We start from the raw sequence: 22,340 nt of genomic DNA, 5'->3' as shown, positions 1-22,340 counted from the left end.
CTTATCAGAAGTGCATTATACAGGGTGTTTTGAATTGCTCTGACTAGGCATTTTTTTTTCATAAATTGCAAGAGATAGAGTTGTGAAATTTTCAGGGTATTATTTCTAGTATAGGATCGCTTTAAACACTAAATTTCAGAAAAATCGGAAATAATTTCGGGTTTTTGTAAAAAAAAAATTTTCACCGGTAGGTGCTAGAAAAACGTTTCAATGAGAAAGTTGTAGAGTGATGTCGAAAATGTTCAAAGAAATTGGTTTCAATGGAACATAACACTTTTTCATAAAGATATGAGCTGATGAACTTTTTATTCGAATAAAAATAAGAATTTTACAAGTGAGGTTTATGATATCTCCGTTTGCCGAGATACATGTTTGGACACGATGAAGCATGTTTTGAAACGAGCGTTTGATGATCTCAGGAGTGACAAAATCGAAGGCTGCAATGATTCGGTGACGCAAATATTCGATGTTCTCAACGGGCGTCACGTCAACTTGTGCTTTGATGAACCTCCACAAGAAAAACTCCATCGGAGTTAGGTCCGGAGACCTCGCAGGCCATCGAACGTGACCGTTCCTGCCAACCCAACGCTGAGCGAACTCGTTAAGCGAACTCGTTAAGTTACTCCACTACACATCTAGGTATGTGGGGTGGTGCGCCGTCTTGTTGGTACCACATCTTTCTGCCAGCTTCCAGCGGAATATCTTCTGAAGCGTTTGCTATTTCGTTCTGCAAAAGCACCAAGTAGCGTTGTCCATTAAGACGAGCTTGGAGGAAAAATGGGCCAATAACTCAATCCCCGAGCAAACCCGCCCGAACAATCAGTCGGAGTTGTTGTAGATGATGGTGAGGAAATCGCCAGTGAGTATTTTCGTCACAACACATGTGGGTGTTTTGATGGTTGAAACACCCATCTCTCCCCAAGGAACACTCGTCGGTCACCAGCATTTGATTGATTAAATTTGTTCTCATCAGACATGGTTATTAGCCAGTTGCAGAAATCAAATCTACGTTCGATATCTCCTTCGTGCAGAGCTTGGTGGAGGGTATAGCTCGATACGGATGGAAGTTATGATTGCGAAGAGTGGTCCAAACGACGCTTGCTCGAGGATACGTAACAAAATAGGCTAGAACGGTGTCTTCCATATTGATGTTTTTATGACCTGGTCCACGAAATCTGGGTTTGACATTTCCGTAAGTCTGAGAGTCATGAACAGCTCCAAGAACCGTGTTGTGGCTGGATATCGAACGGTGAACAATTCACTTACGATTGTCTTCACCATAGAATAACACGACCATAAAAGCATGTTGATCACGAGAATAATTTAGTGGCATGTTGATTAGACTCAAAAAACGTTAGAGAATGGTTGAAATCAAAAAGATTTCACATTAAATACTAATTGAAAACTTGTATCAGTTGGCCTACTGATACGTTTTTAGGCCTACTGTAATAATAATAATATATATTTCTCATCTGTTCATCTTTTATGGAGACAACCCAGAAAGGGTAATAAGTTTTGAAGCTGGTACTATATCAATTGCTTTACTGCTTAGATATTATTCCAGTTTCTTAATTCTACCCCAAAATAATATCGTTTAAAAAAACGTTAATATTCTTTCACCGTATAACGTGAAATAATAAGCTTCCTATAATAACGAGCCGTAAGAGCGTAGTAGGCACCATTATTCGGAAGTCATAAAAATAGTATTATAGTAATTATATTAAAATTCATGGTACATTTTTATAGTTCGTTAGCTTTATTAATATAATCATTTCCTACATCTTCGAACGCGCTTGTTGGGCTGTAAGTTTCTCCTTTCACAAGTTGAACAACAACGAAATTTTCTGGACTTTTCGCGGGGTTTTCGTTGTACAGCAGACAAACGTGAGGTTTTCCGTCTATTTCATGAAGTTCGATGATAAATGTAGCTCCGAAGTCCATTCTTTTCCATTTGTACACACCCAGAACGCACATTAGTGCAATCACATTATTATCACTCTGAAAAATGCGACCTTTAATGTTTTTAACTAAACAGCTCTATCATAATGCTTAAAATTTCGTGTTTATTCCTTAAAATAATTTGTTAGCTAATGAACGGCATTCTTGTTATATTTGGTTAATGTAAACAAAAGGGTCAAATTTAAAACATTTGCTCAACTTCAGATTACAAAGTTTTTCTACTGAACTTGAAATCCTATAATTAAATAGTTTTAAAGTCTATACAATGAAATTGCGCAGAAAAAAATTCAAGTTAAATTAGTTATTCAACTTTGAGAATTTATTATGAAACTTCTATAGTTATTCAACTGTTTCTATTTTTCCAAAGGTTTATCTTTTTCGTTATTGCTTCAAGCTGATCGTTTCATTTTCAATTCATTAAAGCAAGTGCCGACTAAACGAGAAGTAGCTCTTTTTTAACTGATGTCGCTAGCGCCAAAATCCAAGCGATACATTAGCAACTTTTTGACCAAAAAGGCGGGATATTTAAGTACCCTACGCGTTGATTGGCTTATTTGTAAATTTTACACTAAATAAAATTATAGTATTTTTTTACAATATATTTTATAAATGATATAATTTAAGTTAACGCCCACTAGGTAAAATTCACTACAATTTTTCTCTGACATCATTAAATAACTAAATAGTGATACTGTATATCAAATACTGTTTTTTCAGAAGATTAAAAAAATATTTGTAAGCCATAAAAAAAATTAACTTTCATTTAGGTTAGTAGCCAAAACACCACCCAACTCAGCTAGCGACTTTCAATGCCTTTATTTCATGTGACCGGGTAAAATAGGGTAAGAAGGTGATGGCAAGTTCTTCATGCCACGCAAGCCAAGAGCTCCTTACACTTACTATTACTGTCAACACCAACAAGTTTCATGGAAAAGTGAAACCGAAGAACTCGATGTAAAACACTTTTAACCAGTGGGGAGATAACTTAAACTCAACAAGGAATGAGTTTGTGAAATGAGAGTAATTTGAAATTGATCAATTTATCAAAAACGGTCAATAATAATTTTTACGAATGGTAGGTGCCTTATTTAAAATAAAATATTTTAAAACATGTGATAGGTTTTTCTAATTATTCAGCTACGCTTGCCGAACTTGTTTTTATGTTGCTTCTACGTCACTATGTCATAGATAGTTTTAAAATCCGACGTTTCTCTCGCCTTAAGCGCACGCTCATAATTTAAAAAAATTAAAGACGTGACGTAGTAGCTACATTTAAACAATAAGGCCACGTTAATTTATAAAAACATCTAATTCCATTATTGATATAATCTTGGCTGTGTATGTTAAATCACTCTGCATTACGGATGATACCGTTAAGTTCGGATGTCTTTTAAGGAAATTATTGAAAAAAATCGTTGTATATATTTTTTTGATTCAACTTAATTCGTTTGATGTTGTATGATTTAAGTCAATAAATAAGAAAAATGAGTAGTACCGGGAATCTAAATATGGATACACTTAGAATGTTTCAGGAAGGCTATAGCGGCCTTTATGACTCTCATTGATACGGTCGTGGTTCATAGAGGAGATTAACGTACTAACACTTGTAAGCTAAACTCGGAAGGTAGTTGACGTTCAACCTGCTCTTTAACACAATTTCCCTTACTTTCTGAATTCTTTTTAGACCATCTAAGTACGTGTTATTACGCGGCACTAGATCAGTTTCTTGAAAAAAATGATTAATTTTAGATATTCAGTTTTGATAAATTCATTTCCAGATAAGAATTTTGTCTTCCTGCGACATAGTTTAAGCACTTCCCGCATCTCAAGAAAATTTAAGATTTATCCTTGGAAATTCTAACAAGGAGACATCCCGAAGTGTAACCCACCGATTTTATTCAAACTCGGGGGATTGGTAGACGTTCATGTATGATGAAAAAATCCTATAGGGAATTTATTCAATGGGCAACCGTTTTGCCATGGCAACGAAAAATGTTTTTGACAATACAAAATATTAAATTTTCCCATTGAAAATAACATGGGATTTTGACCTCAAATTGATCAAAATTTGATCAATTTTGATGTTTTTATTGTCAATTTTTTTATTTCTTTTTTCTTTTTTTGGCATTTTCGAAATTTGGAAATTTGTTAAAATTTTTCACAGTAGGGCCCCTAGGAATCGGTCAGAATCTCATGTTATTTTCAATGGGAAAATTTCCATTTGTTGTTGTCAAAAACATTTTTCGTTACCATGGCAAAACGGTTGCCCATTGAATAAATTCCCTTTAGGATTTTTCATGATACATGAAGGTCTACCAATCCCCCGAGTTTGAACAAAATCGGTGGGTTACACTTCGGGATGTCTCCTTGTAAGTGTATACATAGATAGTCTCCTGATGTATGTTAGCGACTGCCCTTATCCATAACTTACGGTGCAGTAAACGAAAGCCTTCGTCGAGGAATTTAAATCGTTGTTAGCGCTTTTGATATTTTTTAAAGTTTCTCTGAATAAGCCTTCTAAAACAAAAATAAAACGTTAAAGAGTTAAACTGTTTATTACAATAAATGAATAAAGCTAACCTCCAGCGGACACCATGTCCTTAGGCCTCGCTATCATTTCGTAAAAATATTGATTTAGTACACTATAAATATCCTCCACATGCTCGGCAACGTTCGGCGATAATTGTAACCCGTGCTCAACCTAAAGTATAATTCAAACCACCGAAAAATTGAAGTTACCAATTCCCATTGAAAAACTTGAGATATTTAATAATAAAGCTTTGTTTCTTTAGAACGTTTCGCATCCTAAGACACAAAAGTAAAAGATATGACTTGCCTCGGAAATGACACCATCGAGTAGAGAGAAGAATCCGATAGAATTTTCGAACAGTACTCCGGTTGCCCCTTCAAGTTTTTTCACTGACCTCTACATAAATTTAAAATAGTGTATTAAATATAATGCAGTATTTAAAAAAAGTTTTTTTAAATAAATATTTGACCAAATTACAAATAGGAATTTATCAAAATTTCAACCTGAGATTCCCACAGTAGACCGATTTCACCCCTTTGGGGCTCATCACTACTGTGTAGGAACTCTGGCTTTACTCGGAAATCTGCCGTTATCAGTAAAACTCATATACATCCTGGGTTCCCTATAAGTGAGCAGCTCATTGGATGTATGTTAGATATACTGATATCGGCAGATTTACAAGGATAGCCAAAGTTCCTACACAATACTAATGAGCTCCAAATGGTCGAAACCAGTCTACTGTGGGAATCTCTGTCTCGAAATTCGATTTTCGATATAATTATCTGTCCAAGCATATATGTACTGCGACCGTCATGCCATAATTGGTTGATAATAAGGCCGAAAAGAAAATGTTTATTCTACTGTCGGGCACTAACGGCCTTACAGGCTGGAGAGACGTCTGTTTAATTAAAACAAAGATTTGGATTTTAAATTTAGTAAAATTTGGAGAGAAAATCGAATGATTCGATTTTTATTTAAGTAGCAATTTAAATATTAAAAAAAAATAAAATTAGCATGGACTTATTTTCACATCTACAGTGGGATTTGTTTTTAAGAAAAGCGATTCTTATTTTCAGTCTTAAGGCCTCCACTAGTCAAATCTATAAAATAAAATCCTAATTTAAATTTTAAAGTATTAGTCCTTCTTTGGGTCATAATAAGACACGTCGTTTGTAAGGTATTTTTGAAAATTACACGTACTTTCAAATCATCGGTCAGTTGCGGTCTAGAGAATCTAAGTGTTATGCCCTTGTGATCGGTTGAATGAAGATCCTGCGAGTCATTTGAAGAAACAAAGTTATTTGGTTATAATTTAGTATAAATGAAATACATCGGAAATGGTACAGACCCGAACAAATACTTCGTATCGTTCTTACTGGCTACTGAGATATTGTACTACAGGACGAAACCAAGAAAAGCAAAATAATACCTTGTCCATTTCTCTGGGCATTGTGTTAATAGGTATAGGTTGCCAGTCTAGCTGCTCATTCCATTTGTAATACCCTTTCGGAGGGCAAAATGATGCCAGGAACGAACTTACGCTATCCAAACATCGATCTATTCCAGTACTCCTCGCGTATATCTATGCAAATATAGGAAAATCCGTATCCAATAACGGCTGATTATAACTCGTTTTATGAGATTGAACTTACATTACGTGGATTGAAATTTACAAATGATTCGTAGCGTTTGCCCAGTACTTTTCCCAATTGAAACATTTGAATTCTTCCTTCCTACGCACAACATGACATCAAATAATAATATAATTTTCCCAAAATTTAGAAAGTTATGAAGAAAGTGATTTAATTAAAAACTGAGTTATACTCGCTATTTGTTAAACACTGCTCTATTGTCGTGAAAAATTACTAGCAAATATGTAATACAAATTTAGAATAACAAACAAAATTGAAATCATCAGGGTTTTGGCTTAACGAAACAATTACTGTGAGCTGCCCCCATTTTTACTTTTTTAACCCACCAAATATTTACCAAATATTTAAGAAAGCGCGATGGCAAGTGGATAAAAGTATATCATTATTGAAATTCAAAATTGTTTTAATTGAGTATCTTATTGAATAGTACCATTCCCTCTTAGAATGGTTCATCAGCTTCTTAAAACACAGCTCTTTAACTTTATCACTCATTATTTTCCTAAGTCGATTAAAATTCTCGCGTAATAGATTAGTGCCAACTATCACCGCCATCTTGGAAAATGGCCGCCATTTTATATTCGCTTATATTTTAAAAACATTTTACCCAAACTCAACATATGAGGTGTCATTCTTCTTCACATTGTCTTATAAACTCTTAAAACGTCGATTTTATCAAAACGTCAAAGGTCACGAGCTAAAAAATTTAAAATATCTTTAAGTAATAATGAAAAACGGTATATTTCTTCCATATTGCTTATTACTTAAAACTTCTAGTAATATTTCAAAGGAGCCCTATTGCTCTGGAGAAGGTCAAAGTTTAATTCGATTTAATTGATTAAGTAGTTATTTTAATATTAAATAATAATTGACACCCCACCCTTCGTTTTCTAATAAAAAACGCCCCAGATTTAACGCCAATTTCGAATGTAAAATGTTCTAAGGCGAATTCTAAGACAAAATGTTGCGCTTAGTTTGAAAAAACTAGTTTCAAGACTGCCCGAATTGACATTGAACCACCAGAGGGCATTCTAGGTCGTTACGACCACAGCACATGCAGTTTCAAAGCGAACGGTACCAAAGATATTTTTGGGAAAAAAATTATAAAAATAAAAGTAAACATCAAATATGAATAAATAAATTTTTATTGAAACCGGGAAAAATAAATGTTCAGCGAAAAATTTATTCTTATCGAAGTTTTGACTGATATGAAAAAGGCAGAGAACATATTTTATTTTTACACGCAGCTACCGGGTGTGACACATCATCTGCTCTTTTTAATAAAGGTAAAAACATAAGAAAAACGAGAAGATTTACAAGTTGCAGCTCATGTTTTCAAACAACCTTCAGTTTCTCATGAATTGCTTGCTTCCAATGGAATACGGGTTATTTGGGCCATGTATGGGGCTCCTTTAACAGAAATTTGCATTTATGAATATCGTTTTAGATGCTTCACAAAATCTATACATAGAAAGAAGTCAGTAAACCTATATTTTTTCCACCTACAGAAAATGCAGCTAAAGAGCATTTATTTCGATAGTATTATTAAGTTCAGAAGTGGTTAGGTAATGAATTATATCCTACAGTTTTGGGGATGGATAAATAAAGATTATCTATTACAACCAAAAACCACCGCCGGCTCCGGAATATCTTTTGAACATGATTTTTGTAACTGTTTAAAAAGATGTGGACCATTAAGAGGTTGTCGAAAGCTCATACTTCACTGTTCATCAGTTGGCGCTAATTTTCACGGGCAATCATACCAAAATTGTAAACCTTTAGAAATAGATTCAACAGAAAAATAAGAAAAGAGCGATAAGGAAATAGACAATTCAGCAGAAAAATAAACCGAAGAACAAGATGAAAATTAAATTGAAGAATAAGAAGAAAATGAAATCGAAGAACCAGAAGAAAATGAAATCGAAGAACAACAAGAAATTGAAAATGAAGAACAAGAACAAAACGGAAATTAAAAACGAGAAGAAAACGAAGGACAAGAAGCTCAAAGCGAAGAATAAAAAGTTTAACACACGATAAATTTATCATTCGGTAACATCATCACGTGCGATGTGCAAGAGTGGTCGTTTTCTCAATCTTTCTAAATGTATTTATTAATTTATTTATTTATTCATATTTGATATTTACTTTTTTATTTTTATAATTTTTTTTCCCAAAAATATCTTTGGTACCGTTCACTTTGAAACTACATGTGCTGTGGTCGTAACGACCTGGAAAGCCTTCTGATGGTTGAATGTCAAGTCGGACAGTCTTGAAACTAGTTTTTTCAAACTAAACGCAACATTTTGTCTTAGAATTCGCCTCAGAACATTTTACATTCGAAATTGGCCTTAAACCTAGGCGTTTTTTATTAGAAAACGAAGGGTGGGGTGTCAACTATTATTTAATATTAAAATAACTACTTAACCAATTAAATCCAATTAAACTTTGACCTTCTCCAGAGCAACAGGGCTACTTCGTAATATTATTTTTGCCAGTCATTTTCACAGCCAAAAAAAAAAGTTCCATACACCCCAATGATGGGGACTTTTGACACAACTTTTTTAGGTACTAAATAAAGGTGTATGCAAAAATTCAGCCCGGGGTAATTTTTTCCGAAGTTTGGTCGATTTGTTTTCCTAAATTTACTGGACTATTACGCCAGAATTGTAATCGACTTAGGAAAATAATGAGTGATCAAGTTAAAGAGCTGTGTTTTAAGAAGCTGATGGAACATTCTAAGAGGAAATGGTACTATTCAATAAGTTACTCAATTAAAACAAGTTTTTCCGAAGTGAAATCCTAAAGTTACTGGACTTTAAGAATTAAAGCTAAGAGTTCGAAAGTTAGCTAGAGTGCTTGTGAAATAACTTCGAAACACAGCCGTAACGAAATAGCATATTTGTAATCAATGACCAATAACTTTACCTGGCAAACTTTGAAAAAAGGTCTAATCGAACTTAAAATCGTAGCTATTATATTTATAATAAAGTTTTTACCTTACTTAAGAAAATACTCACTTTGGTCAGTTGTCCAATTCCGAGGTCTAAAAATTCCTGGTTGGGATCGCCAGGGTAAACATAGTTTGAGAACGGGGTTCGAAGTCCGTGACGAAAAACCTGTGGTTTTAAATATTAATTTGCGGTATATTTTCGTAAAATAAAACGGGTATGGTAATAATAATAATAATATATTTGCAAACAAACGTAACGTATCGTTATTAATTTAATCAAGATATTTTTTGATTGTATTAAAGCCAATTAATGAATTTTGAATTTTCCCATACTGGCAATTGGCAAAGTGCCGCGATTTTACAAAATGAAAGTACGGTCTTTAAATGATCGTCGATTGTAAAAAAACAGCAAATCATAAATATTTCCTTTAAACGTAAGACGGTTTAATTGAAAAAATTAAAACTACAAACCGATTTTCATCATCAAAAAAGTAACTTACTATTTGCACCATTTTTAACGTTTCCAAATTTGGTAAGTTTGACATTTTTATATTCATAATTTTAATAATTTTCAATTTATGTTGGAATTGCAATCCACGAAAATAACTTTGAAAACTTAACGAGTACAACGAAACATATCGGAGCAAAATGGAATTATGTATCCGACCAAATCAAGACTGATTTTCAGCTTATCTCTTTGAACGAAATTTCGGAGTACGTGTACAGAATGAAAAAGCGTATTTATTTAGCGATGCTGCTACAGTAAAAAATAACGAGATCAAGGTCGAAAGACTCTTTTCATATTATTCTAGATAGATAGGGAGAACGACTGAACCTAGCGATTATTTAATTCCTCGAAACAATATATAACTAAACTAAAATATGTGAAGTTGCGATACGGCACTTTAAAAAGGAAAGTAACGTTACATTTTTCACCTAATTTCACATTTCTGCTATTAGCTTAACAGAACTAGTTGTAACTGGCGCTAGTTACTTGAAAAACAAGTCGTAAAGCGTAATTGATGACAATGTAGTTATTTAAAAGCAACGCTTGGTTTTTACTACTTATTGTTTAGACATATTTTTGGCTCATGGTTATTTGGAGTTTTTGTCTTACTTATTAGGGTTTTTAAGAAAAATTAATTAAACTTGAGAATAAAAATATGTAGTAAGATAAAATGACTAGGCCGCAATACACATTCAGTTTTTTTAGATAATGATATTTGAGCTTATTTAGGATTTTTTCCTTTCGACTTTCTTCTTCTGGTCGGGTGCAAAGAGTTTGGCTCGTTTCTTTGCGTAGGCTCTCCCGGAGTGTTTTTTTAGTCGTTCCATAAGCACGGTAAAGAAAGAGACTGCGTATCCAGCTCCTAACAGGATCAATGGACCTTTGCAAAGAGCAAATCCAAGTGATATTTCTTTATCTTTATTGTTGTTTTGTGCCAAACAGCGTCTGTATTCAATATTCACACCAGGATCCAAAAACCTAAGATAATTTGTGTCCACCGTCCATAAAATTCTGGAAAAAAAAATAGTTCATACTAATTTTATTTAAACTTAATGATTGTCTTGGTAAGAGTTGGTTCTTGAATATGGGAAGGTTAAACCGTGAATTAAGATATATATCGACGATTTTTTTTTATCCGAATCAAGGTAACAATTGAAGAAGATGCTATATTTTCAATTATATACAGGGTGTTTTTATTTGCTCGAATAAGTTAGGTTTTTTAAAAAATGTTTCCAAAAAGTTGAAATGTTTTGCTTATACTTGCCGGGGGACACTCGCTGACCAAATTTAATCGATTTCGTAAATTATTTTCACGTTTTTCCAAAACTTAATTTTTCACCGCTAGGTGCTGGAATTAATTGGTCAATGGGAATCTTGTATAGCGTCATTGAAAACATAAGAATATCGTTGGTTCGAAAAAATAACGACTTTTTCACTGAAAAACACGGCTTGAAAATGTGAGTAAAATAATATTACTAGAATCTAATTTATTGAATTAATTTGCCTAATTAGGTTTAAAAATTAATTAAGGCAATAGACCGATATATTGAACCAATTTATTTTGGAACCAATGGTAAAATTGATTGCATCGGACCAACTGAAAAGACATCTTATCCACAGAGTGTGCTGTATTTAAATAATAAATGTTTCCTCACATGTCGTTAACTTTGCTGATGAAGTTTGTAGGAAGTCCTTTGCGAAACGCCAGAGACAAAGTTATAGAACGAATGGGCTGTGACAGTTCGAAGTTGCTGCAGTCTTTGTTGACGCTTTTCCTTGACAAGCCCCTCAGAATGGCTTTCAACTCATCTATGTTTTTCATTATAACGTATTCTCCTTTCGCGACGCTGTCCAGGATAGAATCATCATGAAACCTATCCGGATGCAATATTTTACTCTCGCCGGCCGTTACGCTTCTCCAAATGTACTTCATAAGTGGATTTTGCGAGTTCTGAAATATGAGGTATATTCCCATTCGATCGAAATCCCATTCGACCGAATTCAATATGTTTCCGAAATATAGTCCAAAAGGCGGATTCGGTTCATTGGGACCTTTTGTTTTGTTTTTTACTTCTGCCCCGAGATATAGCAGGGTACGTAAAAAACGTTATACCTAAACAAAATTGCTACAGGTGTACTAACGGTAATTTTAGGTTAGGTTAGGTTAGGTTAGGTTAGGTTAGGTTAGTCTCTCACTTCCCTAGGGTGGCGCGCTTTTATAAATATATTTATGCTTTGATCTTTTTATTTATATCAAGAATACGATAATTCGAACAATTTCATTTTTTAATGTGAATGGTTAAGTTTGTAGCAATTGCGTCGAGTAAGGCTAAAGCGACTTCTTCAATGGACCTCTATGTAAACCAGTTACAAACTGATAAGAGATATCCAATAAGAAAGCTTTTTTATTAACCCTCCTTTGTGAGCTATTTTCTCCATTTTAGCTAACTGGCTCCAATAAGACTATCAACACTTATTTATATAAGAAGTAAACCTATTTAAAATATGTCTCATAAAAACGAAATTTGATGTACTATAAAAATAATATAAACGTGCAAAATTGGGCTGTAAACCGCACAATTGGGGTATTTTCGATCGATTGGGACTCAATGTTAAATCGTTTACGAACGAATGGGATTTCGATCGAATGGGACCAAAGCGAAATATGAATAATGTTTCCAAAAAAAACTAAAATTAATAAACCTTTTTATAAAATGCTTAAGTAACCAAATATCATACTGGTTATATAATTATTCCTAAATAATGGCAAATAATATACTTTTAAATTAATGTAACCTTAAGAAAGCTTTATATTAAATTTGGACTATCGTGTTTACAAGTATCTAAGAAAATACAACAGTAAATATTTTTATTTGAAAGAGCTAAAATGTTTACCTCTGCCTATTATGTCTTCGGACATTATCGACAACAAGAAGGATATTTATAATTATTTTCATTTTATACAAGTACCTCAACATATTTGGTGGTGGATGAACCTTTTGGCAAAATCACTTTCGTTTTAGAAAATCGTGGTAAATCCTCGATGGATTTGACGTAATCTGCCTCTCCAGACACTGACAATAACGACGTTAGAGCGCTGCTTAAGGCCGACATGAGCACGAACGTAGATAGAATCCAAACCATTATCAAAATTCTTCCGGAATTTGAAGAAGGAAAGAGTGTCGCCCCTGAAATAATTTTTCTCACATCAATTCAAATATTAAGTGGTAATTGGATTTCAAATTGTTTAACTTTAAATAACTATCGATATCCAGCGATGTCTCAAATTTCGTTATTCATAAATTGTTTACAAATATATAAAGTTTCATATTTGTCGCGCCCTCGATACTGTAAATTTTAGGCTCACCGACTTGTTTGGTTTTATGTAACCCGAGCGCTACTAGACGCGAAATGTGTTTTGTCCGAACCTCACCCGATATACAAATTCCGAACCCGAACCTAAACTAGCCCAAAACCCAACGATAATAGTTTTATGAAACAAGACATTTATCTCAGAAATAAATGAGACATTCTATGGTGTATCGGAGCTGGCTCACACCAGCCTGACGAGCCTGTAACTGTTTCTGTAATATGCTCGCGAATACCATTTTTCAAGACTATGAGGGGGAAAGGGGTTCACGTGCCATGTGCGAGTCGCCTCCTACGTTTTAACGAAAACAACACTAGGCTCTATCCTTGTGAAATCGACCGGAGTAAATATCACTAAATCAACGATTTATACATAGATTTTTTATTTAAAAGTAGGTTTGAAATAACGCGCATTTCCACAATTTCAATGCGTTAGATCTTTAATATTAAGCATTTTTTGTTTTTTTTTCCCATTAACCTACCAAAGGCTTCGCTGGTCCAAAAAAAATGGAATCTTTAACCATAATGTCCAGGAATTTTTTTCATTATTATAAGAAGTGGTAACCTAGTCACAAATAAGAAAGGGTATCCAAATCAATTCAATTTAAGGCCTAAAATCAAAAAGCAATTGGAAGTCATCGATTAGGGAAGTACTAATAACATTATTAGCCCGGAATTTGTATGAGCCTTAAGCTGGATCACTTCAATTACGTGTTGCCGATAAACCATTCATTCCCCCCGGGGATTTCCAATCTGAATGTCACTTTCAGGAGTACAACTCACCGAGGCGAGGCGCTATTGATGCAAAAGTTCAATTGCGACGTACTACTGAGCTCGGAGTTTGGTGACTAGAACGAGGTGGAGCTCAGTTTTTGAACCCACTCGCGTCGACGACAATACTATATTTAATCGTGAATTCCAAACCCATTTAACTAATTTAGGTTGACTTGGCTACGTAGGATCAACCTTAAAATAAAGCCAAGAAAATGATATTTTTCCATGTCACGTTTTGTTTACGATGATCAAGTCTATAATCTCTCCTGATCCCCGGAATTAAATGTCTTACAATTGTCTTTTTGGCCTACCAATTTCCATCTATACGTCATAGCCTTTGTTGGCTTGCATCTTTTGAAACCCCAAACGGAAGTTATAAAATAGAAAGATGGCAGGAAACATCTCGACGCTCTATCACGAGCTCTGTTAGAACCAGCGCCACAAAATAAATGATACCTTGCTAACGATATCTACAACGGCTCACAAGAACCTGGATCTAGCCAGTTCGACATTCATGCCTTACAGCGTGCACACCACCACATGGCCACCGTCATTGAGTTTTTTAGAACCCCGCCTGGTGCGCGCTCCATAGCCAGTTGTTCGAGCAGCCCGCGGTTTCAAGTTGACCAGTGACCTACTAAACCGAAAAGTTCATACAAATGACGAACTTAATTTAGTTTTACTGGTGCTTCAAGAAATTGGGATTGCATTTCTCTTTTCGATTCGAGATAACGTTACTTCTGGTCACTTAGACCTACACCGTAGCTTGGATCGCATACGACGCCAGTTGTTTGGCCAAAAATGTTGGCCAATGTCATGGACTTCAATCATAGAAATCTTTCCAACAACAGAATACACATCCCTTCAGTCCAGCATGACTCTAACAGCGATACGATCGACCAATAAACCCATTAACAAACAAGGGTCGTTATCTCAGTCCCACGATGGTTACGATCATGATTTGGTATACACGGAACCGTCGGTGCCAAAGCGAATCCCCGGAGTACCACCGAAGAAAGCGCTGTGACGTTATCTTACACTTCGGGGCCACACGAGAGCTAATTTCAGAAAAAGAGACTAAAAATGTAAACAGGCTTGCCGAAGAAATTCACAAAATAATTATTAATTTACTAGATTGGCAAAATCTTAAAAAATTTAAGAAAATCGAAGGTGAAGCCATTTCCGATTTTGGTTGTCAAGTAGACCGCCTTTAAATTGTGACTAGAGTAATGTTACTGAACGCTATGTAGAAATCGTTGAAATAGTGGTGAATACTCTAGTTAATTTTATATGGACTCAGTCAGATTTAAACTTTTAATGCTTAAATAAAAATGATTTGTTGTTTTATCTTTAAGCCCTGTGTGTTCTCTGGAAGGCAATGAAAAATGCTATGTACAAAGTACAGAACAAAAATGAAATAATGACTACTAATCAGGCTTACGGGATTAGTTTTGCAATCTGACCCGTTCGGGTTTACCACCTCCCAAACCCGAACCAATTACACTTCTGGTTGAAAATCGTTAACCCGAGCTCGAGCCGGGTTAACGATAGTTATTTCTATAGAAAGTTTCCTGATTTTTTTTACTGTAATCTTTCAGTAGTCATTTATTTTGAAAAAAACTTGCAACTTTTATCACCACCAGAGAAAATTGGCGGCAACAAACATTCTTTATATCAAGTAATTTAATACGTATTATATTACGGTGGTATTATATTTCCAGTGACTAAGGACAACTTTACCTTTTTGAAAAAATATAACACAGATAGTCCAGCATTTAACTCCGACATCCCATTCACTGAGAACGACGCTTATCAACTTTCCAAAGAAACAAATCAATAGAAAACAAAAACCAACAATAAAGGCTACCTAAAAATAAACAATCGTAATCTATCGTTATCACAAGTATTCCAAACTGGTTCGCTTATTATTTTAGAAACAATGAAATGATAATGAATACTTTCCTTTTTTTCAACCGCTTTCCAGAAGGCGAAGCTTAAATCGAGATCTTCAGGTACGCCAACTAACATGTTAGTACTGCTGATGGAGATCGTGGCAGACATTTCGACAGCTTCAAATCTTTCTTGTGAATGCGCAATTGGAACGAGCGCCATATCCGCCTCCTAAATGAGTAAAACAAAACAAATAAGATGTAGTTAGGGAGGCTACAAGTTGACGAGATTATTGAAATTGTGCAATGTGGTAGACACTATTTCGTCGATTCAAGGCTCCTTTAGTCTAGAATAAGGCCTTATAATAATTAATTCCAGTGACTGTTTCTTTCATGGTCAAGGGACCAAAGAAATGGTTCAAAAGCTATTGTCATTGTGTTGCCATAAAATACTCAAAGATAATTTATTAACTTCCATTGAATGTTACTAATATGATGATCTAAATATACTGATTTCTCAAAAAATATCATCGAGTATCATCAAAGCAATCAGGAAATTCCCCAAATGAAAAAAAAAAACTTTCATCTATTGAAAACTGAAGTGAAAAATTCAACAAATTACTCTGGTTTTCAACGAAATTGTTTAATTTTTGTCATCAAATGTAAATAAATTCAAATATCTGTAGGTGCAATGCGTGTCCTTTTGATAGCCGGTTAATGCTCCACGTTATATGGATGTTATAGGGGTCTGGGTCCGATGGGCCAAAAACCAAGCGATCGAAGGGGGTCGAATCTAAGAAAAGCACCAATCGATTGCAAGTTTTAAAAATGTTATTTTTTTAATAAAAAAATGTAAAAAGTTTCAACGAATAGAAATAAAATTATTTTTTTTATAGTTAAGGGTAAACGGTTTCAACGGATCAAAGAAATATGTTTTTTATAGTAAAAGATAAAAGGTTCCAACGGATCGAAAAAATATGTTTTAAAAGGCTGTATAATTAAATAAATAAAAGTCTTAAAAATATATGTTATATATTTCAATTATCGTTATCAGTGAAATCGAAGTAGTAGCCGCAAAACGCTGTGTTATAAATTAAGTATTGGCGCGAAGTGCCTCACCAACCCCATTCTTGCTAATCACGATGGGCTGTCTAGCATCGCGACCTAGAGGACAGTACCTAGCAAATTCGTCGAAAAACGCACTTTTGTCTCGTTAAATGAGGTTTTTTTTTCATAAGAATACCCGTATAATTCTCCATACATTTTGTCCCCATCCAAAGCCCCTTTTTTGCCCTGGTCCCGTCAGGATATTGGCAGACCTCTAAAATGCATTCAAATTGGCGAAAATGTGTTGATAAAACGTCAAAAATACGTTAAAAAAATGTGCGGTAAATTGCAAAACTTGCGTTATTCTCTCGAAAAAATGTCTTTTCGCCAAAAATACCCGAAAATATTTCTAAATTAGAAAACCAAGCCCCTTTTTTAAAAAAAAAAACTAATAATTAAATCATGCCGCCTTATTCGATCCGTTGACACCATTAACCTTTTACTCTTAAAAATAAATAATTTTAAATTTTCTTAGCGGTTTATTTCCTTTCGATCCGTTGAACCTTTTCCCCTTTACAAGTCTTAGAAACTTATTTTAACTTTCGACTGGTTGCACGATTTATTTCGGGCCGAGAGATTCCGATCCCTTTCGTTCGGTTGGTCTTCGGCCCGTTAGACCCACCCCGTTATAGGAATACATGCTTTACACTTAAGACAACTATAGTACATGACATATAACGAAGAAAGTACATATCACAAATAGAAAACATATATAGACGATACATGTCACAAGTTTATGTGCGAAGAAAATGTTATTAAGTGTTGTATAGGTTTCATAACGATTCGCAGTGTAGATTTGGGGTTAGAAAGGTCCAGCCACCATTCGTTTATTAATACATCCAAACTATACAAGGAATTTAGCGTACAGAACACAGTTGTTAGAAATCCTGTATTTGTATTTCACACGCTTCCAAAAATCGCACATTCATCGCCTATAAACATTACAACTATACCTCTACATCTTAAAATTATACCGTTTGTATTAAAAAGAGTAGGTATAATCCTGACATCTTCATATTTTCGTATCCTCAACTTTACCTCTCTCTGCAGCATTCCAAGCATTCCTGTCCATGATCCATTTTCAATTTTTTTGCCAAATGTTCTATCAGATGACACCAGTAATGTGTAACTAGAAAAATAGAAGTCGATAACCCTAAATCTTGCATTAAATTAAAAATACAACCCAAACATGATGTGATAACAGACCGAGGATAACACTGAATTTTGTGCTGTCTGCTTGCAGCAGAAATTTATAGCGAGTACAGACCACGTGGCAGATACATTTAATAAAACAATTGAAGCTTATATAATCCATTATGACCACTACCATATGTAACATAATTCCTCATAAGTATGCCAAAAAAGCATTTTCTTTGATGGAACCTTGTTCGCGGGATATGACGTAATTTACGTCACTTCCAACTCCATAACGAATAACGCGTCATCAGCACTACTGATGGTAAACGGAAGGTAGTGAGGTGGATTTTGAATCAATCGCGCGTTTCTGGCTTTGACAATCTACAGTTATGTCGTGCCTCGCGATCACGTGATTTCGTTACCATGGCAATATTTTCAATTGCCCAAGGATTATAATAATTTTTGCATTTTTGTGTCCGCTTATTGTATGTTCCGTGTGAAACAAGGTCTCATTGAAAAGGTTTCTATGGAAATGTTGTATAGAGGCATACTTATGAAGTATTATGTTACATATGCCACTACCCATAAATATATATTTTTTCTCTGTAATGATCTTTATGGGTCTATCAAAGCCAACCACATTCTGCAAATATATACCATCTAAATGTTAGAAGACTCAGAAAGCATTATGATGAATTTATGTTATTACTTGAATCTTTGAAAGTATCGTTAGATGTTATTGTTTTAACTGAGACCTTTGAAGTTGATGATATTCATGACTTTAAGATACCCGGTTATAATGTTTTTTGTTCCAAAACATAAAAATAGAAATGACGGTATAGTGATGTATATTAAATTATTATTATTATTTAATTGTCAGTGAAAATAATATAGAATTTGCAAATGCCACAACAAAAACAGTAGATATAGAATTTCCAAAAAATATAATTTACCGTATCATAGCATGTTACAGATCACCCACCATTAATATTGATGATTTTATATATGAAATTAATTAACCATGCCAGTATTATTTAACTTTTCTAATGTTATTTGGATTGGTGATATTAATATTGATATTCTAAATTCCAACGAACCTTCAGTATCAGAATATTTAACTACATTATATCAATATGGACTGTTTTCTTCTATTAATACTTATACAAGAGTTATACTTCGACAACAAAAACCTGCATTTACCATATATTTTTTAAAAATGTTGACGTTACGAATATATCATCGTTAACCCACAAAATAAATATAACATACCACTTTGCAGTTGCTATTAACATTCCGAACCTAAGAACTGTCAATAACGCAAATAATTAAAAAAAACGGATGATCAAATTATCTTCTAATTATCCAATACCAAAAAAGAAGACTGGTCCTCTGTAACTAGTGAACTTGAATATAACACAGCAACTAATATGTTCGATGAAATTCTACGAAAGCATATTAACGCTACGAAAACTAAAAGAAATATTAAACTTTGCCATAAAAATCAAAAACTAAGACCATGGATTACTAATGCACTGTTGACCTCAATTCGCAAACGTGATTTTTATTCGAAACAAGCTAGACGTGAACCATTTAACTCCAACCTCAGGAATTATTATCAAACTTATCGTAACAAATTCACAAGCTTAATTCGAACCAGAAAATATAACTATTTTAAAAATAAAATAAAAACAAACAACCAAGACCCCAAATTTATATATATATATATATATATATATATATATATATATATATATATTCGTTAAATACATTAGCCACTTTTTTAAGATTATTTTTTACAAGTATATCTTCAACCCCGTTATTTATTTTATCAATATTTTCATATTTATATATATATATATATATATATATATAAATATGAAAATATTGATAAAATAAATAACGGGGTTGAAGATATACTTGTAAAAAATAATCTTATATATATATATATATATATATAAATATGAAAATATTGATAAAATAAATAACGGGGTTGAAGATATACTTGTAAAAAATAATCTTAAAAAAGTGGCTAATGTATTTAACGAATATTTTGCCTCTGTTGGTCCTACTCTGGCTAAAAACATTCTTGATGGAAGCGCAAGTATTGATTTTGACAATTATATTTACGAATATCCGTGACCAAGAGTTGAGCCTTTTTTTCAAACCAGTTATTCCGAATGACATTGAAGAATATATTTCTAGCTTAAAAAATTTAACGTCTAAAGGACATGACAATATTGATATTAAAACATTGAAAACCCTAAAAAAATGTATAGCTTTACCTATTGCCCATATAATTAATTTATCGTTGGCACAAGGAGTTTTCCCTGATATATTAAAAAAAATCTATTATCGTGCCAATATTTAAAGCAGGTGTAAGAAGTAATTGTGAAAATTATAGACCTATATCATTATTAAGCAATATTTCAAAAATCTTTGAAAAAATAATAAAAAAACAATTAGTTAACTTTCTTGAAAAGACAAACTTTTTGTCAAAAAATCAGTATGGTTTTAGAAATAAATTAGGCTATTTTAGAATTAACAAAAAAATTATATAACTCAATAGACCAAAATAAAAAAATAATCGGCATCTTTTTAGATTTGAAAAAAGCTTTTGATACTGTGTCCCATTCTATGCTTCTAAATAAATTGTAAAAAGCTGCTGTGAGAGGTATCGCACTCCAGTGGTTTAAAACCTATACCTAGAAAGGTACTGTGATTGGTCCAATATTATTTCTGGTATATATAAACGATTTATGTAGTGCGAACCTCCCAGGCGAATTACTATCTTTCGCTGATGACACAACCATTCTACGCGAAGGAAACTCTTGGTTTGAAGCTTTGATAAAGCGCAAAATAGCATGACCATGATTTATAAAGTATTAAACATAAACTTTTTAACATTAAATATAGATAAAACTAAATATATCTGTTTTGCAGTTAGAACTAATGATAATTTTAACTATAAAATCCTAGTCCATTGGACCAGAAATTGTACAAATTGCTCGAATGATTGTTTAATATTGGAAAGAGTATTTAAAATTAAATATCTGGGTGTAATTCTAGATAGTACTTTGAAATGGAAAGAGCATATTAACATGATAATTAAAAAGCTTCGAGGGTGCCTATTCAGATTTTATACTATACGCAACTTCCTAACTGTCTATTGGTTAAGAGTTATTTATTTCGCACTTATTCAATCAATAAAAGGCTATGGTATGTTGGGCTGGGGCGGAGCCCCTGCAAGTTATGCAGAATAAGATTATAAGCATCTGTCTCAAAGCCAATTACCCAGAAAACCGTGTATGAATATATAATAAATTTAAAGTCCTAACGGTTAAACAATTATACGTTAAGCAAATTTTACTAAATACATATCAGAAAAACGACCCGATATTATGTCAAAATACATATAATACTCGAAATGTTGAAACGAGAAATATTAATACATTAAGAACTCATAAAGGCATTCGCCAAAGACATGTTACATACTTAGGCCCGAAAATATATAACAAACTAAACAATGATATAAAATTGTGTAACTCATTAAATACATTCAAAACTAAAATTGAACATTGGTTAATTGATATTGGTATGGAAAATTTATGTAAAATGTTAGAATCTTAATTTATAATATTTGTGTATTCAGAGATATTGTCTAATTAATTTATGTTTTTTTTGTAAAGTATTTGTATAGTGTAAGATTATCCGACCCACGCACAAGCAATATTGCTTATGCGGAACTGAGACGATGTATGATACAAATAGAAAAAATTGTATGTATTAAGACATCAATAAATTAATATTAATAATAATAATAATAATAATAATAATAATAATAATTCAAAAAGGTAAATAGAATCATTATTTATTAAATAAAATGATAGTGTAAGTAGTTCGCTGCTAAAAAGACATTCAAATAATGGAACGTGAGAAACAGTGTGCATTGAAAGTGACATATTTTAAACAATAATCAATAAATTAACAAAAATCCAACATATTAGAGATATTTTGACTGAAAACGATAATTTAAATTATGAAATTAAGTCATACTAAAAAATCCCTTTAAGTTCCCAAACAATTGTTTAAAAGATCAACAATGACGTTATTAGAATTCCTAATTGTTTGTTTCGAAAATAAACAGTGCTAATAAGTGGGTAACCACTAAGCCTAACCAGTTGTAGTACCTACTTGAAGTTCATGTATTTAATTATGTTGTTCAGTAGTTCTTTCATGTATCCTGTAAATTGTACAGTTCCATTTACGTTCGTCACAGTTACAAAAGGTGCAAACTATAATATTAAATATTAAATTATATTATATTTTAAAGGATTTATATAGTCTTTAATTAATCAGTGACGAAGGAAAACCGATAAATAATTTTAAAAGTCCCTTTACAAAAAGAGTGAAAATTCAAATTCACAATTAACCGCGACCACTACCGAACGCAGGAAATTTCCGACCTCCG

General features: G+C 33.2%; 2 protein-coding genes across 2 annotated transcripts; both read right to left on the bottom strand.

Moving 5' to 3' along the window:
- Positions 1-1,733: 1,733 nt before the first annotated feature.
- On the bottom strand, positions 1,734-9,741 carry LOC149940415 (testicular acid phosphatase homolog). The gene is made up of 9 exons (XM_090178109.1): positions 9,589-9,741; positions 9,156-9,254; positions 6,142-6,222; positions 5,919-6,071; positions 5,690-5,761; positions 4,796-4,885; positions 4,540-4,660; positions 4,391-4,476; positions 1,734-1,998 (listed from the first exon to the last, which is right to left on the bottom strand). Exons 1-9 carry the CDS (start codon positions 9,643-9,645, stop codon positions 1,741-1,743), a joined length of 1,017 nt encoding a protein of 338 aa, XP_090034235.1. The 5' UTR covers positions 9,646-9,741; the 3' UTR covers positions 1,734-1,740.
- A 580-nt stretch (positions 9,742-10,321) lies between these two features.
- On the bottom strand, positions 10,322-22,107 carry LOC149940414 (glutamate receptor 2-like). The gene is made up of 6 exons (XM_090179244.1): positions 22,064-22,107; positions 17,774-17,864; positions 15,698-15,860; positions 12,567-12,784; positions 11,252-11,547; positions 10,322-10,607 (listed from the first exon to the last, which is right to left on the bottom strand). Exons 1-6 carry the CDS (start codon positions 22,105-22,107, stop codon positions 10,322-10,324), a joined length of 1,098 nt encoding a protein of 365 aa, XP_090035370.1.
- Between the last annotated feature and the right edge of the window lie 233 nt (positions 22,108-22,340).

The sequence above is a fragment of the Leiobunum rupestre genome, chromosome 6 (assembly GCF_980474605.1).
Source record: "Leiobunum rupestre chromosome 6, qqLeiRupe1.1.hap1, whole genome shotgun sequence".
Lineage (NCBI taxonomy): Eukaryota > Metazoa > Arthropoda > Arachnida > Opiliones > Sclerosomatidae > Leiobunum > Leiobunum rupestre.
The sequence above is the reverse complement of the archived record's forward strand: the minus strand, read 5'-3'. Positions and strand labels throughout refer to the sequence as shown.

Excerpts from the sequence above, each read along its gene's own strand:
- LOC149940415 (XM_090178109.1), bottom strand. The coding sequence starts at position 9,645 with ATGAATATAAAAATGTCAAACTTACCAAATTTGGAAACGTTAAAAATG. Across the intron at positions 9,255-9,588 it reads CGTTAAAAATGGTGCAAATA|GTTTTTCGTCACGGACTTCG; the intron begins GTAAGTTACTTT and ends TTAAAACCACAG. Across the intron at positions 4,477-4,539 it reads GGACATGGTGTCCGCTGGAG|AAGGCTTATTCAGAGAAACT; the intron begins GTTAGCTTTATT and ends TTTTTGTTTTAG.
- LOC149940414 (XM_090179244.1), bottom strand. The coding sequence starts at position 22,107 with ATGAAAGAACTACTGAACAACATAATTAAATACATGAACTTCAA. Across the intron at positions 11,548-12,566 it reads CCACCACCAAATATGTTGAG|AACTCGCAAAATCCACTTAT; the intron begins GTACTTGTATAA and ends CTCATATTTCAG. Across the intron at positions 10,608-11,251 it reads ATCAGCAAAGTTAACGACAT|AATTTTATGGACGGTGGACA; the intron begins GTGAGGAAACAT and ends TTTTTTTTCCAG.